The following is a 13,479-nucleotide window of genomic DNA, read 5'->3' as shown; positions in this document are numbered from 1 at the left end:
CTTTAATACCCATCACCAGGCTAACCCATCCCCCTACCCCCCTCCCCTCTAGAACCCTCAGTTTGTTTTTCAGGGTCCATCGTCTCTCATGGTTCGTCTCCCCCTCTGACTTACTCCCCTTCATTCTTCCTCTCCTGCTATCTTCTTTTTCTTTTTTCTTAAAATATGTTGCGTTATTTGTTTCAGAAGTACAGATCTGTGATTCAACAGTCTTGCACAATTCACAGCGCTCACCATAGCACATACCCTCCCCAATGTCTATCACCCAGCCACCCCATCCGTCCCACCCCCAACCACTCCAGTAACACTCAGTTTGTTTCCTGAGATTAAGAATTCCTCATATCAGTGAGGTCATATGATACATGTCTTTCTCTGATTGACTTATTTCACTAAGCATAACACCCTCCAGTTCCATCCACGTCGTTGCAAATGGCAAGATCTCATTCCTTTTGATGGCTGCATAATATTCCATTGTGTATATATACCACTTCTTCTTTATCCATTCATCTGTCGATGGACATCTTGGCTCTTTCCACAGTTTGGCTATTGTGGACATTGCTGCTATAAACATTGGGGTGCACGTACCCCTTCGGATCCCTACATTTGTATCTTTGGGGTAAATACCCAGTAGTGCAATTGCTGGATCGAACGGTAGCTCTAATTTCAACTGTTTGAGGAACCTCCACACTGTTTTCCAGAGTGGTTGCACCAGCTTGCATTCCCACCAAAAGTGTAGGAGGGTTCCCCTTTCTCCACATCCCCGCCAACATCTGTCGTTCCCTGACTTATTAATTTTAGCCATTCTGACGGGTGTGAGGTGGTATCTCATTGAGGTTTTGATTTGGATTTCCCTGATGCCGAGCGATGTTGAGCACTTTTTCATGTGCCTCTTGGCCATCTGGATGTCTTCTTTGGAAAAATGTCTGTTCATGTCTTCTGCCCATTTCTTGATTGGATTATTTGTTCTTTGGGTGTTGAGTTTGATAAGTTCTTTATAGATTTTGGATACTAGCCCTTTATCTGATATGTCATTTGCAAATATTTTCTCCCATTCTATCGGTTGTCTTTTGGTTTTGTGGACTGTTTCTTTTGCTGTGCAGAAGCTTTTTATCTTGATGAAATCCCAATAGTTCATTTTTGCCCTGGCTTCCTGTGCCTTTGGCGATGTTTCTAGGAAGAAGTTGCTGCGGCTGAGGTCGAAGAGGTTGCTCCCTGTGTTCTCCTTTAGGATTTTGATGGACTCCTGTCTCACATTTAGGTCTTTCAACCATTTGGAGTCTATTTTTGTGTGTGGTGTAAGGAAATGGTCCAGTTTCATTCTTCTGCATGTGGCTGTCCAATTTTCCCAACACCATTTGTTGAAGAGACTGTCTTTTTTTCATTGGACATTCTTTCCTGCTTTGTCAAAGATAAGTTGACCATAGAGTTGAGGGTCCATTTCTGGGCTCTCGATTCTGTTCCATTGATCTATGTGTCTGTGTTTGTGCCAGTACCATACTGTCTTGATGATGACAGCTTTGTAATAGAGCTGGAAGTCCGGAATTGTGATGCCGCCAGCTTTGCTTTTATTTTTCAATATTCCTCTGGGTATTCGGGGTCTCTTCTGGTTCCATACAAATTTTAGGATGATTTGTTCCATTTCTTTGAAAAAAGTGGATGGTATTTTGATGGGGATTGCATTGAATGTGTAGATTGCTCTAGGTAGCATTGACATCTTCACAATGTTGGTTCTCCCAATCCATGAGCATGGAACATTTTTCCATTTCTTTGTGTCTTCTTCAATTTCTTTCATGAGTATTTTATAGTTTTTTTAGGATTATTTGTTCCATTTCTTTGAAAAAAGTGGATGGTATTTTGATGGGGATTGCATTGAATGTGTAGATTGCTCTAGGTAGCATTGACATCTTCACAATGTTGGTTCTCCCAATCCATGAGCATGGAACATTTTTCCATTTCTTTGTGTCTTCTTCAATTTCTTTCATGAGTATTTTATAGTTTTCTGAGTACAGATCCTTTGCCTCTTTGGTTAAATTTATTCCTAGGTATCTTATGGTTTTGGGTGCAATTGTAAATGGGATCGACTCCTTGATTTGTCTCTCTTCTGTCTTGTTGTTGGTGTATAGGAATGCCACTGATTTCTGTGCATTGATTTTATATCCTGCTACTTGACTGAATTCCTGTATGAGTTCTAGCAGTTTTGGGGTGGAGTCTTTTGGGTTTTCCACATACAGTATCATATCATCTGCAAAGAGGGAGAGTTTGACTTCCTCTTTGCCGATTTGGATGCCTTTGATTTCTTTTTGTTGTCTGATTGCTGTGGCTAGGACTTCTAATACTATGTTGAATAGCAGTGGTGAGAGTGGACATCCCTGCCACGTTCCTGACCTTAGGGGAAAAGCTCTCAGCCTTTCCCCATTGAGAATGATATTGGCTGTAGGTTTTTCATAGATGGCTTTTATGATATTGAGGTATGTACCCTCTATCCCTATACTCTGAAGAGTTTTGATCAAGAAAGGATGCTGTACTTTGTCAAATGCTTCTGCATCTATTGAGAGGATCATATGATTCTTGTTCTTTCTTTTGTTAATGTATTGTATCACGTTGACTGATTTGCGGATGTTGAACCAGCCTTGCAGCCCAGAGATAAATCCCACTTGGTCGTGGTGAATAATCCTTTTAATGTACTGTTGGATCCTATTGGCTAGTATTTTGGTGAGAATTTTTGCATCCATGTTCATCAAGGATATTGGTTTGTAATTCTCCTTTTTGATGGGGTCTTTGTCTGGTTTGGGGATCAAGGTAATGGTGGCCTCATAAAATGAGTTTGGAAGTTTTCCTTCCATTTCTATTTTTTGGAACAGTTTCAGGAGAATAGGTATTAATTCTTCTTTAAATGTCTGATAGAATTCCCCTGGGAAGCCATCTGGCCCTGGGCTTTTGTTTTTTGGGAGATTTTTGATGACTGCTTCAATTTCCTTAGTGGTTATAGGTCTGTTCAGGTTTTCTATTTCTTCCTGGTTCAGTTGTGGTAGGTGATACATCTCTAGGAATGCACCCATTTCTTCTAGGTTATCTAATTTGCTGGCATAGAGTTGCTCATAATATGTTCTTATAATTGTTTGTATTTCTTTGGTGTTGGTTGTGATCTCTCCTCTTTCATTCATGATTTTATTGATTTGGGTCATTTCTCTTTTCTTTTTGATCAGTCTGGCCAGGGGTTTATCAATCTTGTTAATTCTTTCAAAGAACCAGCTCCTAGTTTCGTTGATCTGTTCTACTGTTCTTTTGGTTTCTAGTTCATTGATTTCTGCTCTGATCTTTATGATTTCTCTTCTCCTGCTGGGTTTAGGCTTTATTTGCTGTTCTTTCTCCAGCTCCTTTAGGTGTAGAGTTAGGTTGTGTATTTGAGACCTTCCTTGTTTCTTGAGAAAGGCTTGTATTGCTATATACTTTCCTCTCAGGACTGCCTTTGCTGTATCCCAAAGATTTTGAACAGTTGTGTTTTCATTTTCATTGGTTTCCATGAATTTTTTTAATTCTTCTTTAATTTCCTGGTTGACCCATTCACTCTTTAGTAGGATGCTCTTTAGCCTCCATGTATTTGAGTTCTTTCCGACTTTCCTCTTGTGATTGAGTTCTAGTTTCAAAGCATTGTGGTCTGAAAATATGCAGGGAATGATCCCAGTCTTTTGGTACCGGTTGAGACCTGATTTGTGACCTAGGATGTGATCAATTCTGAAGACTGTTCCATGGGCACTAGAGAAGAATGTGTATTCTGTTGCTTTGGGATGGAATGTTCTGAATATGTCTGTGAAGTCCATTTGGTCCAGTGTGTCATTTAAAGTCTTTATTTCCTTGTTGATCTTTTGCTTAGATGATCTGTCCATTTCAGTCAGGGGGGTGTTAAAGTCCCCCACTATTATTGTATTGTTGTCAATGTGTTTCTTTGCTTTTGTTATTAATTGCCTTTTATAATTGGCTGCTCCCATGTTCGGGGCATAGATATTTACAATTGTTAGATCTTCTCGTTGGATAGACCCTTTAAGTAGGATATAGTGTCCTTCCTCATCTCTTATTACAGTCTTTGTTTTAAAATCTAGTTTGTCTGATATAAGGATTGCCACCCCAGCTTTCTTTTGGTGTCCATTAGCATGGTAAATGGTTTTCCACCCCCTCACTTTCAATCTGGGGGTGTCTTTGGGTCTAAAATGAGTCTCTTGCAGACAGCATATTGATGGGTCTTGTTTTTTAATCCAATCTGATAGCCTGTGTCTTTTGATTGGGGCATTTAGCCCATTTACATTCAGGGTAACTATTGAAAGGTATGAATTTAGTGCCATTGTATTGCCTGTAAGGTGACTGTTACTGTATGTTGTCTGTGTTCCTTTCTGATCTTTGCTGCTTTTAGGCTCTCTCTTTGCTTAGAGGACCCCTTTCAATATTTCTTGGAGGGCTGGTTTCGTGTTTGCAAATTCCTTTAGTTTTTGTTTGTTCTGGAAGCTTTTTATCTCTCCTTCTATTTTCAATGACAGCCTAGCTGGATATAGTATTCTTGGCTGCATATTTTTCTCGTTTAGTGCTCTGAAGATATCTTGCCAGTCCTTTCTGGCCCGCCAGGTCTCTGTGGATAGGTCTGTTGCCAATCTAATGTTTCCACCATTGTAGGTTACATATCTCTTCTCCCGAGCTACTTTCAGGATTTTCTCTTTGTCTCTGAGACTAATAAGTTTTACTATTAGATGTCGGGGTGTTGACCTATTATTATTATTGATTTTGAGAGGGGTTCTCTGTGCCTCCTGGATTTTGATGCCTGTTTCCTTCCTCACATTAGGGAAGTTCTCTGCTATTATTTGCTCCAATATACCTTCTGCCCCTCTCTCTCTTTCTTCTTCTGGGATCCCAATTATTCTAATGTTGTTTCGTCTTATCATATCACTTATCTCTCGAATTCTGCCCTCGTGATCCTATAGTTGTTTCTCTCTCTTTTTCTCAGCCTCTTTATTTTCCATCATTTGGTCTTCTATATCACTGATTCTCTCTTCTGCCTCATTTATCCTAGCAGTTAGTGCCCCCATTTTTGATTGCACCTCATCAATAGCCTTTTTGATTTCGACTTGGTTAGATTTTACTTCTTTTATTTCTCCAGAAAGGGGTTCTCTAATAACTTCCATGCTTTTTTCAAGCCCAGCTAGTATCTTTAAAGTCATGATTCTGAACTCTAGGTCCGACATCATACTAATGTCCGTATTGAGTAGGTCCCTGGCTGACGGTACTACCTCTTGTTCTTTTTGCTGAGGTGATTTTTTTCGTCTTGTCATTTTGTCCAGAGGAGAATAGATGAATGAGAGAACAAAATGCTAACAGGTTTACAACGTCCCCAGCAAATACACTGTATACAAATCAGAAAAGACCTGAAACCAGGGGAAAAGAAAGGGAAAGAAAGAAAAAAGAAAGAGAAAAAAAATAAAAAAAGATAAAAACAAAAACAGAACAATACAAAAAAAGCAGAATATGATCAAATATGATCAGGCTAGTGCATAGATCAGTGCCACACACTAGATTTTGGGTGTATTTTGGTCTGTTAGAAAAAAGTGCCTCCTAAAATTTTAAAGGAAGAAAGACATATATGTACAAAATAAGGGTTGATACAATGAAGGGATGGAAGATGACTGTAAATATGAAAATTATAAAAGATTTTATAAAAGGACTTGATAAGATAAGAAGTTGTTTGAAAAAAGAAAGAAGACTTAAGAAAAAAAAAAAGGAAAAAGGGAGAGAATGTGATCAGGCAGGAGACTAGAACAAAGCCATACACTAGTGATTTAGGGTATATTTTGATCTGTTAGAAGAAACTGTATCTCAAAATTTTAAAGAGAGAACAACTTATATATATATATGCCAAAAATAAGGGTAACTACTATGAAGGGATAAAATATGACTCTAAAAATGAAAAATAAAAAATGTTTTTTTTTTAAAAAAAGGGATTGATAAGATGTTGGTTGAAAAAGGGAAAAAGAAAAATAAAAAAAACAGTTAAGAAAAATTAACTTTGATGAACTAATGAATCATGGTAAAAAAAAGCCATGAATTCTATGTGCAGTATTCCCCTAGCGCTGGAGTTCTCCCGTTCTCCTTGATCGGTAAACTTGGTCTTGGCTTGCTGGCTGTTCCTGCTGATCTTCTGGGGGCGGGACCTGTTGCTGTGGTTCCAAAATGTCTTTGCCGGAGGCGGGATTGCCCCGCCCTTGTCGGTCCGGGCTAAGGAAGCTGCTCCGGTTTGCTCTCAGGAGCTTTTGTTCCCTGCAAGCTCTCGGTACAGCTTTGGAGGACCAGGGCAAAAATGGTGGCCTCCCACTCTCCACCCAGAGGAGCTGAGAACTCGGGGCCCCGCTCCTCAGTGCTCCCCCAGAGAAAAGCAGTCACTCCCGTCTCCCTGGTCTCCGGCCGCACTCCGTGCTCACCCGGCCTGTGATCGAGCGTTTCTATCTCTGGCACCCCACCCCGTGTGGAGTCTCCAAACCCAGCAGATCCCTGCGGTGCGCTCCCGCACCACTCCTCCCGGGGGGGAGGAAGGGGAGTCTCCCCGGCTCTGCTGCTTGTTGGGTCCCTGCTGGAGGAGCAGCGGCCCAACTGGGCCGCGGATCACAGTTTATGGCCACCCCGAGCTGAGAGCCCGCACCTCGGCTCCATCTCTGCAGCCGGCTTCCCCGCTCTGATACCTGGGAGCTCCGCCGCACTCAGGCTCCCCCGGTCTTTCTGTGACCCCGAGGGTCCTGAGACCACACTGTCCCGGGAGGATTCCACCCCCTGCTTAGCCACTGCAGCGACGTCCCTCAGCAGAGCCGACTTCTAAAAGGTCCGATTTTGTGCTCCGCGGCTCTAGCACTTGCCAGAAGCGGCCGGCGGAGGCCCCCTCCCCCACCATCTATCCTCCCGAATATCGCCTCGGATTCACTTCTCCGCACGTCCTACCTTCCAGTAAGTGGTCGCTTCTCTGTTCAGAGAGTTGTTGCTACTCTCCTCTTCGATCTCCTGTTGAGTTCGTAGGTGTTCAGAATGGTTTGATCCCTATTCAGCTGAGTTCCTGAGACCAGACGAAATCTAGGTCTCCTACTCCTCCGCCATCTTGCTCCGCCTCTCCGAGACTATTTCTTTACAAGAGCTTCAAAGTTCAAAAAAAATATGATCCCCCTCATGCTAAGAGATAAAACCATAACCGATTTCTAAGATGTCTTATCCTATTAGAAAACCGGATTTATAGAGCAGTTCTCAAACCCACTTGCATCAGCATGGCAGGGGGCGGGGGGCAGTTAAACACAGACCTCTGGGCCCCTCCGGGCTTCTGTCATCATGGGCGGGGTCGAATCACCTGCATTTCTCTTACGTTCTAAGACCTTGAGAGTCCCTGGTGTGGGCGGACGAGGGTGCTGTACAGACTTGGGACACTCGATCCTCAGTTCCCGCCACCTGCACGCCTCATGCTTTACAAAGAACACTTCCCAAATGCCTTTTTTCCCTTTATGATTTAACAGTTTACATATACTGATCAGGAAACAGTTTGCTGGTAAAATAATTTTTAAAGAAAAATATCCACTCATCCATGAGTCAAGCTGTAAGACTTTTAACTATGAATTCAAAGTCTCTGATTGACACAGGGCTACTCAGGTTTTCTATTTCACTCTGGGTCACTTTGGGTAAGCTGTATGTTTCAAGGCATTTCCCATCTAATTTGTTAAATTTATTGGTATAAAATATTAATCTGTCCTCATCTTTTCTATGTCCACAGGATATGTGATGTCCGCTCTTTCCTTTCCAAATGTGGATCCTGTCTTCTCTTTGCCTCTTGATCTATCCAGCTAGAGACTTGTCAGTTTAGAAAAAAAGTGTTAGCGGTCAGCTCTCTACTGCCTGTCCTCCATTTTACTGATTTGCGCTCTTTGTTACTTCTCTCGTTCTCCTTGCTTTGAGCTTAGTGGGCCCATCGTTCTCTAGTTTCTTAAGGTAGAAACTGAGATTATAATTTCAAACCTTTCTGCCTTTCTATATAAAGATTTCAGGGTACACATCTCCAAGCAAGCACTGCATTAACTGCAGCCTGCAAATTTTGGCAAGTGCTATTCTCATTCTTCAGTCTGAATAATCTTTACTTCCCTTTGTGATATCTTTCTTGACCTATGTGTTATTCAATTTCCAAGTATTTGAAGATTTTCCAGATATCCTACAATTCCAAATTCTGTGGTCAGAGAATATACTCTGTATGATGCTGATCCTCCAGACCCTAGGGAGACATATAAGTGACCCGCACGTGGCCCATCTCGGGGATTTGCCACCTGTGCCTGAGAGTGTGCACGTTCTGCAGTGACTGGACAGAGGTTTATGTTCACTGTGCAGAGCGGCTGATAGTATTGCTCCAATCTTTTAGAGTAGAAACTGAGTTCTTTTTAACTAAAAAAAAACATACCATGTCTGGAGTTTTCTTTGTGAGAAAGTTTTTAATTATCAATTTTATCTGTAATTTTAAGTTGAGTTTTAACTTACTAATTACTGATAGATGGTTCTTCAAAGCTCCAACTAGGACTGTGGATTTGCTGCTTTCTCTCTGGTTCTAGCACTCTTGCTCTGTGTAGTCTGAACTCTCCCATCAGGCATATACACGTCCAGGGCGGTTTACCTGACCATGTGTCATCGTGAAACGTCCGTCTTCACCTCTGGTAACACTCGTGTCTCAAATCCATTTTCTGATTAGTAACAGGGTCACCCTAGCTCTCCTATAACTAGTATTTGCATGATCCATTTTTCGTGTCCCTTTTTCTTTGTATTTACAGTGCATCCCTGTAGATGGCATGAAGTTTGGTCTTGCTTTCAGTCCAGTCTGATATAAACTTATGACAAATCAAATTAATTTAGAATGTGGGACATTCTAGAGAATAATTGGTCTGGATTCATCAAAAAGTCGATGCGCACTGTTGAGTGAATGAAAACACAAGTCACAGGCTGGGAGGAAGCATTTATAGAATACACATCTGATAAAGGACTTGCATCCAAAATATAAAAAAAATTCTAAAAAGTGAGTAAGAAAACAACCCTATTTAAAAGTGGGAAAAACAGGGGCACCAGGGTGGCTCATTGGCTGAGCACCTGACTCTTGATCTCAGCTCAGGTCTTGATCTTGGGGTTGTGAATTTAGGCCCCACATTGGACTTCATGCTGGGTGCACACCCTACTGAAAAAAAAAAGTGGGCAAAGATATGGACACCCCACCAAAGAAGGTATACAGATGGCTAATAAGCAGATGAAAAGACACTCCACATCATACATTATTAAGGAATTGCAAATTCAAACAACGAGACACCACCGTGCACCTAATTAGAAGAGCTAAACTCCAAAACACGGGCAACAACAAATGCTTAGCACTAGGATGGGGGCACCGGGAACTCTCGTTCACTGCTGCTGGGAAGGCGAACTGACGCAGTCCCTTTGGAGGACAGTTTGGCAGTTGCTCAGAAAGCTAAACATACCATCTGATCTAGGAATGTACTCCTAGGTATGTACCCAAATTAGTAAAAACCTCACATCTACCCAAAAACCTGCATTCACAGTAGCCAAAAAAACCCGAAAGCAACCGAGATGTCCTTCAACAGGGGTCCATCCAGACAATGAAATGTTACTCAATGGCACAAAGAAGTGAGCCATCAAGACACAAAAACACATGAGGGAACCTTAAATGCGTATTCCTAGCTGAAGAAAGCCAATCTGAGAAGACCACAGACTGTACGACCCCAGCTGACTGGCACTCTGGCAACAGGGGGACGGTAGAGAAGGTGAGTGTCTGCGGCTGCTGTTGGGGGGGGTGCGGTTGGAGGCAAACCGTCCTGTATGACACAGTAATGGTGGACGCATGACACCATGTATCTGGCAAAACCCAGAGTGTGCAGCATAAGAGTGGGTCCCCATGGAGCTAATGACACTGGGTCAGTACGGATCATGAACTTCAGCGAGCGTCCACGCCCACGCCCCGGGGAGGACAGGGGAGGGATGGAGTGCATGGGAATGCTCGGTACTTCCCAATGTTCCTAGAAAACTAAAACTGCTCCAAAACCTAAAGTCTGTTAGTAATAACAATTTTTTAAAAGACCGATGCTTAGGAGCGCTTGGGTGGCTTAGTCAGTTAAACGTCCAACTCTTGATTTCGGCTGAGGTCATGATCTCATCAGGGTCATGAGATTGAGCCCCGTGTCAGGCTCCGTGCTTAGCCCAAAGTCTGCTTGGGAGTCTTTCCCTCTTCCTCTCCCTTCCCCTCTGTCCCTACCCTCCACTCGCGCTCTCTCTAAAATAAATAAACTCTTTAAATAAAAATTAAAAAAAATAAGGGTGCCTGTGTGGCACAATCAGTTAACGTGTCCGGCTCTTGGTTTTGGCTCAGGTCATGATTTCATGGTTCGTGCAATCAAGCCCCATGTCTGGCTCCGCTCCCTCTGCCCCTCCCCCCACCTGCCATGCACACATGCCCACTCGCTCTCTAAAGTTAAAAAAAAAATTTTAAATAAAAATTTAAAAAAAAGACTCATGTGTAACTCACTACAAAAAGATAATAAGATAATTTCACTTAAAAAAAAAAGAAAAAAAGGCAGAGACTGATCTACATTCACGGACACCAAAAAGGATGATGAACAAGTGCAGTGCATGAACCTGGACTGGATCCTGGATCCAAACAAAACCAACAAACAAAGACTGCTTATGGGAACACAATTTTGATGTAGGCAGGAAAATGTGAGTATGAGCCCTACAGTAAATGACAAGAGAACCGATGTTCAACTTCTTGAACAATTTGCTATTTCATACCTACCAAAGAGTCTATTAAGACAAAAAAAGCGTGTACAGATAAATTATGAGGAACAATAAGAGAACAGCAAAATTGGTAAACATAAAATAAATGTACAAAAATCAGCCGCCTTTCCATACACCTTGGTAAAAACTTACAAAATATAATTTTATAGTAAACGTTTATAGCAACACCAAAAATATAAAGCACCCAGGAATATATCTAACAAATGATACAAACTTCTGTGAAATTATGAAATATTACTGATACTTAAAGAGAGTATAGTTTGGTAGACTCATCATTGTAAAGATGCTGAGTCTCCCCCACCATTAATCAACTGATTGACAAGTTGACTCACTAGCTTAAAGGAAGACCTAAGGGCCAAGAACAGCCAAGAAGAACTGAAGAAGAACAAAAGGGGGGTTCTGCTTCCCTGAATACCAAGAATCACTGGAAACCTACACTCATGACAATAGTTTCCTGGCCCCGAGGCAGACCCATGGGACAGAGTACTCAGAAACATGCCACACACTGTGGAAATCCGATTTTGTTTGAAGTTGGCATTAAATAGTAATGGAATAGGTAGGTATCCATTGAAGGGGGACAAAAAAACAGAGTATGAACCCCTACCTAACAGTATGTACCAAATCTGTTTCAGGTAGATTAGAGACCTAAATTTAAGGATAAAAATACAACCCTTTTGGAAGAACAGACAGTGGAATACTTTTGCAACCCTGGCAGGAGGTAAGACTTCTTAAAGAAGATACCGAATGTCCACACCATAAAGGAAGGCTGACCAAGATGACCACATGAAAATAAAGAACTGCTGTCCATGAGAGGACACCATTAAGAGAGCAGAAACAAACCAACAATCCAAGCCATAAATCCAGAGAGGACACTCGCAATTCATAAAAATAATAAAGGGTTGCTGTACAGAATATGAAGAATTCTTTCAAATCAATAAGAAGATGACACACTAACCCAAGTGAAAAATGGAGAAGAGCATGCACTCCAAGAAGGGGAAGACTCCACGGTCAACACCGAATCAGAAGGTGCTCGATGTCACAGCCCCTGGGGAGACCCATACTACTCCCCACACTGCGCAGAAAAATCAAGTCCCGACTACAGTGCTGGGGAGGAAGGTGGGCAGTCTAGGAAAACAGTGGGAGCCGCTCAGACGTCCGCCCGCGCAGAAGGCGCCGAGCCGGCCCTAGGACGCCCCCACACCAGCAGCGGGGCTGAGGGAAGGGCACCGGGCACCCGTGCGGGGATGCATCTTCAGAGTGTAACACGGGGCGGGGGAAGCAGGCAAAGAAGGATCCCAATCTTGTCAACCAGAAAACACCCAAACCCCAACACGCCTGGACAGCCACACAAATGTGGGGATGCGGTAAAGGAAGGCAAGGTCACGATAAACTCGAAATCCGCTGCGCCGGTGACCTCGGCGGTGACCTTGGCGGGGAGGAGGGAGACTGCGCCACAGGAGGGGCGCAGGGGCTCCAAAGGTGCGTTTTCTCCCCGGGCTGGAGGCCATGTGGCACCGAACACTGCACACCCCCACGTACTGCCTTCCACACAGTGTATGAGGAGCGCGCGTGGCCGTGGCTCTGCGGGACCCACGTGCCGGCACCGTAGGGTGGGGCGGAACTTGCCACTCCAGGCCAGGAAGGTGGCGGGAGGGTGTCGCCGACCCCTCACTTCCACCACCATCTTTGGTCAAGGAGCTGCACGAGGCTGGCAGCAGGACTCCGGGGAGGGCCAAAGCTGTGTCTGCAGGTGGCCTGGTGTGAGCTCCTTGGAATCTATGCAACATTTTCTTCCCTAAGGAAACCGGTAATTCTTTTTTTTTTGTTAAAGATTTTATTTATTTTTGACAGAGAGAGAGTGTACAAGCAGGGGAAGAAGCAGACACAGGAAGAGGGAGAAGCAGGCTCCCCGCTCAGCAGGGAGCCCGATGTGGGGCTCGATCCCAGGACCCTGGGATCATGACCCGAGCTGAAGGCAGACGCTTGACCGTCTGAGCCACCCAGGCACCCCGAAAACCGCTGATTCTTAAAAGCACACTCTAACTGAACCGAGAAACCTGGTCACCATGTGGCCCACGCGGCGGAAGCACAAGCAAGTTCTGCCTGCAGCGGGAAGACTGCACCGCGGGCACGTCTCGGGCACCACACCACGGCCTCCGGACGGGCCGCTCCCCGGCCACGCTCCTCATGCCTGTCCCAGCGCTCATGGCCGAGACAGAGATGATCCCACCACGACCCGCCACACGGCCGGCCCATGGCGCCGGCCCAACCTCACTGCGTCTGGGCCTATAGAAGCGGAGTGACCGGCAGCGGAGCCGTGGGCAACCACCAACACTCACACAATATAGGGTGGCAGGAGAAACGGGCTGGGTTCACACGGACCTCTAATGGTGCGCCTACCTTGTTGAAGACCCAGATCTCCCCGTTCACGGTAGGTCTGGGCACCCCGTGGCCGTTGTAGTGGAAGAGGACCCGCTCCTCCTTGGCGTTCCGGCGTAAGGACGTGCACAGCTTCTTCACTTCGTCCACCGTAGGGTCGAGGCTTTGCTTGTACCGGGCCTGTCGCGGGAGAAGAGACGAAGAAACTCACCGTGGATTCAGGGCAATACGGGGGTATGTGCCCCCTTCCTC

At 44.2% G+C, this 13,479-nt stretch overlaps 1 protein-coding gene across 3 annotated transcripts in view; it reads right to left on the bottom strand.

The window, feature by feature from the left end:
* The window catches only part of RPTOR (regulatory associated protein of MTOR complex 1), a 340,143-nt gene that overhangs the window by 189,030 nt on the left and 137,634 nt on the right, over positions 1–13,479 (bottom strand). For all 3 annotated transcript variants that reach the window (XM_027624605.2, XM_027624606.2, XM_027624607.2), the window contains one exon: positions 13,249–13,407. In XM_027624605.2, the coding sequence (XP_027480406.1) occupies positions 13,249–13,407 (159 nt within the window). The remainder of the gene's footprint in view (positions 1–13,248; positions 13,408–13,479) is intronic.

The sequence above is a fragment of the Zalophus californianus genome, chromosome 16, assembly GCF_009762305.2.
Source record: "Zalophus californianus isolate mZalCal1 chromosome 16, mZalCal1.pri.v2, whole genome shotgun sequence".
Taxonomy (NCBI): domain Eukaryota; kingdom Metazoa; phylum Chordata; class Mammalia; order Carnivora; family Otariidae; genus Zalophus; species Zalophus californianus.
The sequence above is the reverse complement of the archived record's forward strand: the minus strand, read 5'-3'. Positions and strand labels throughout refer to the sequence as shown.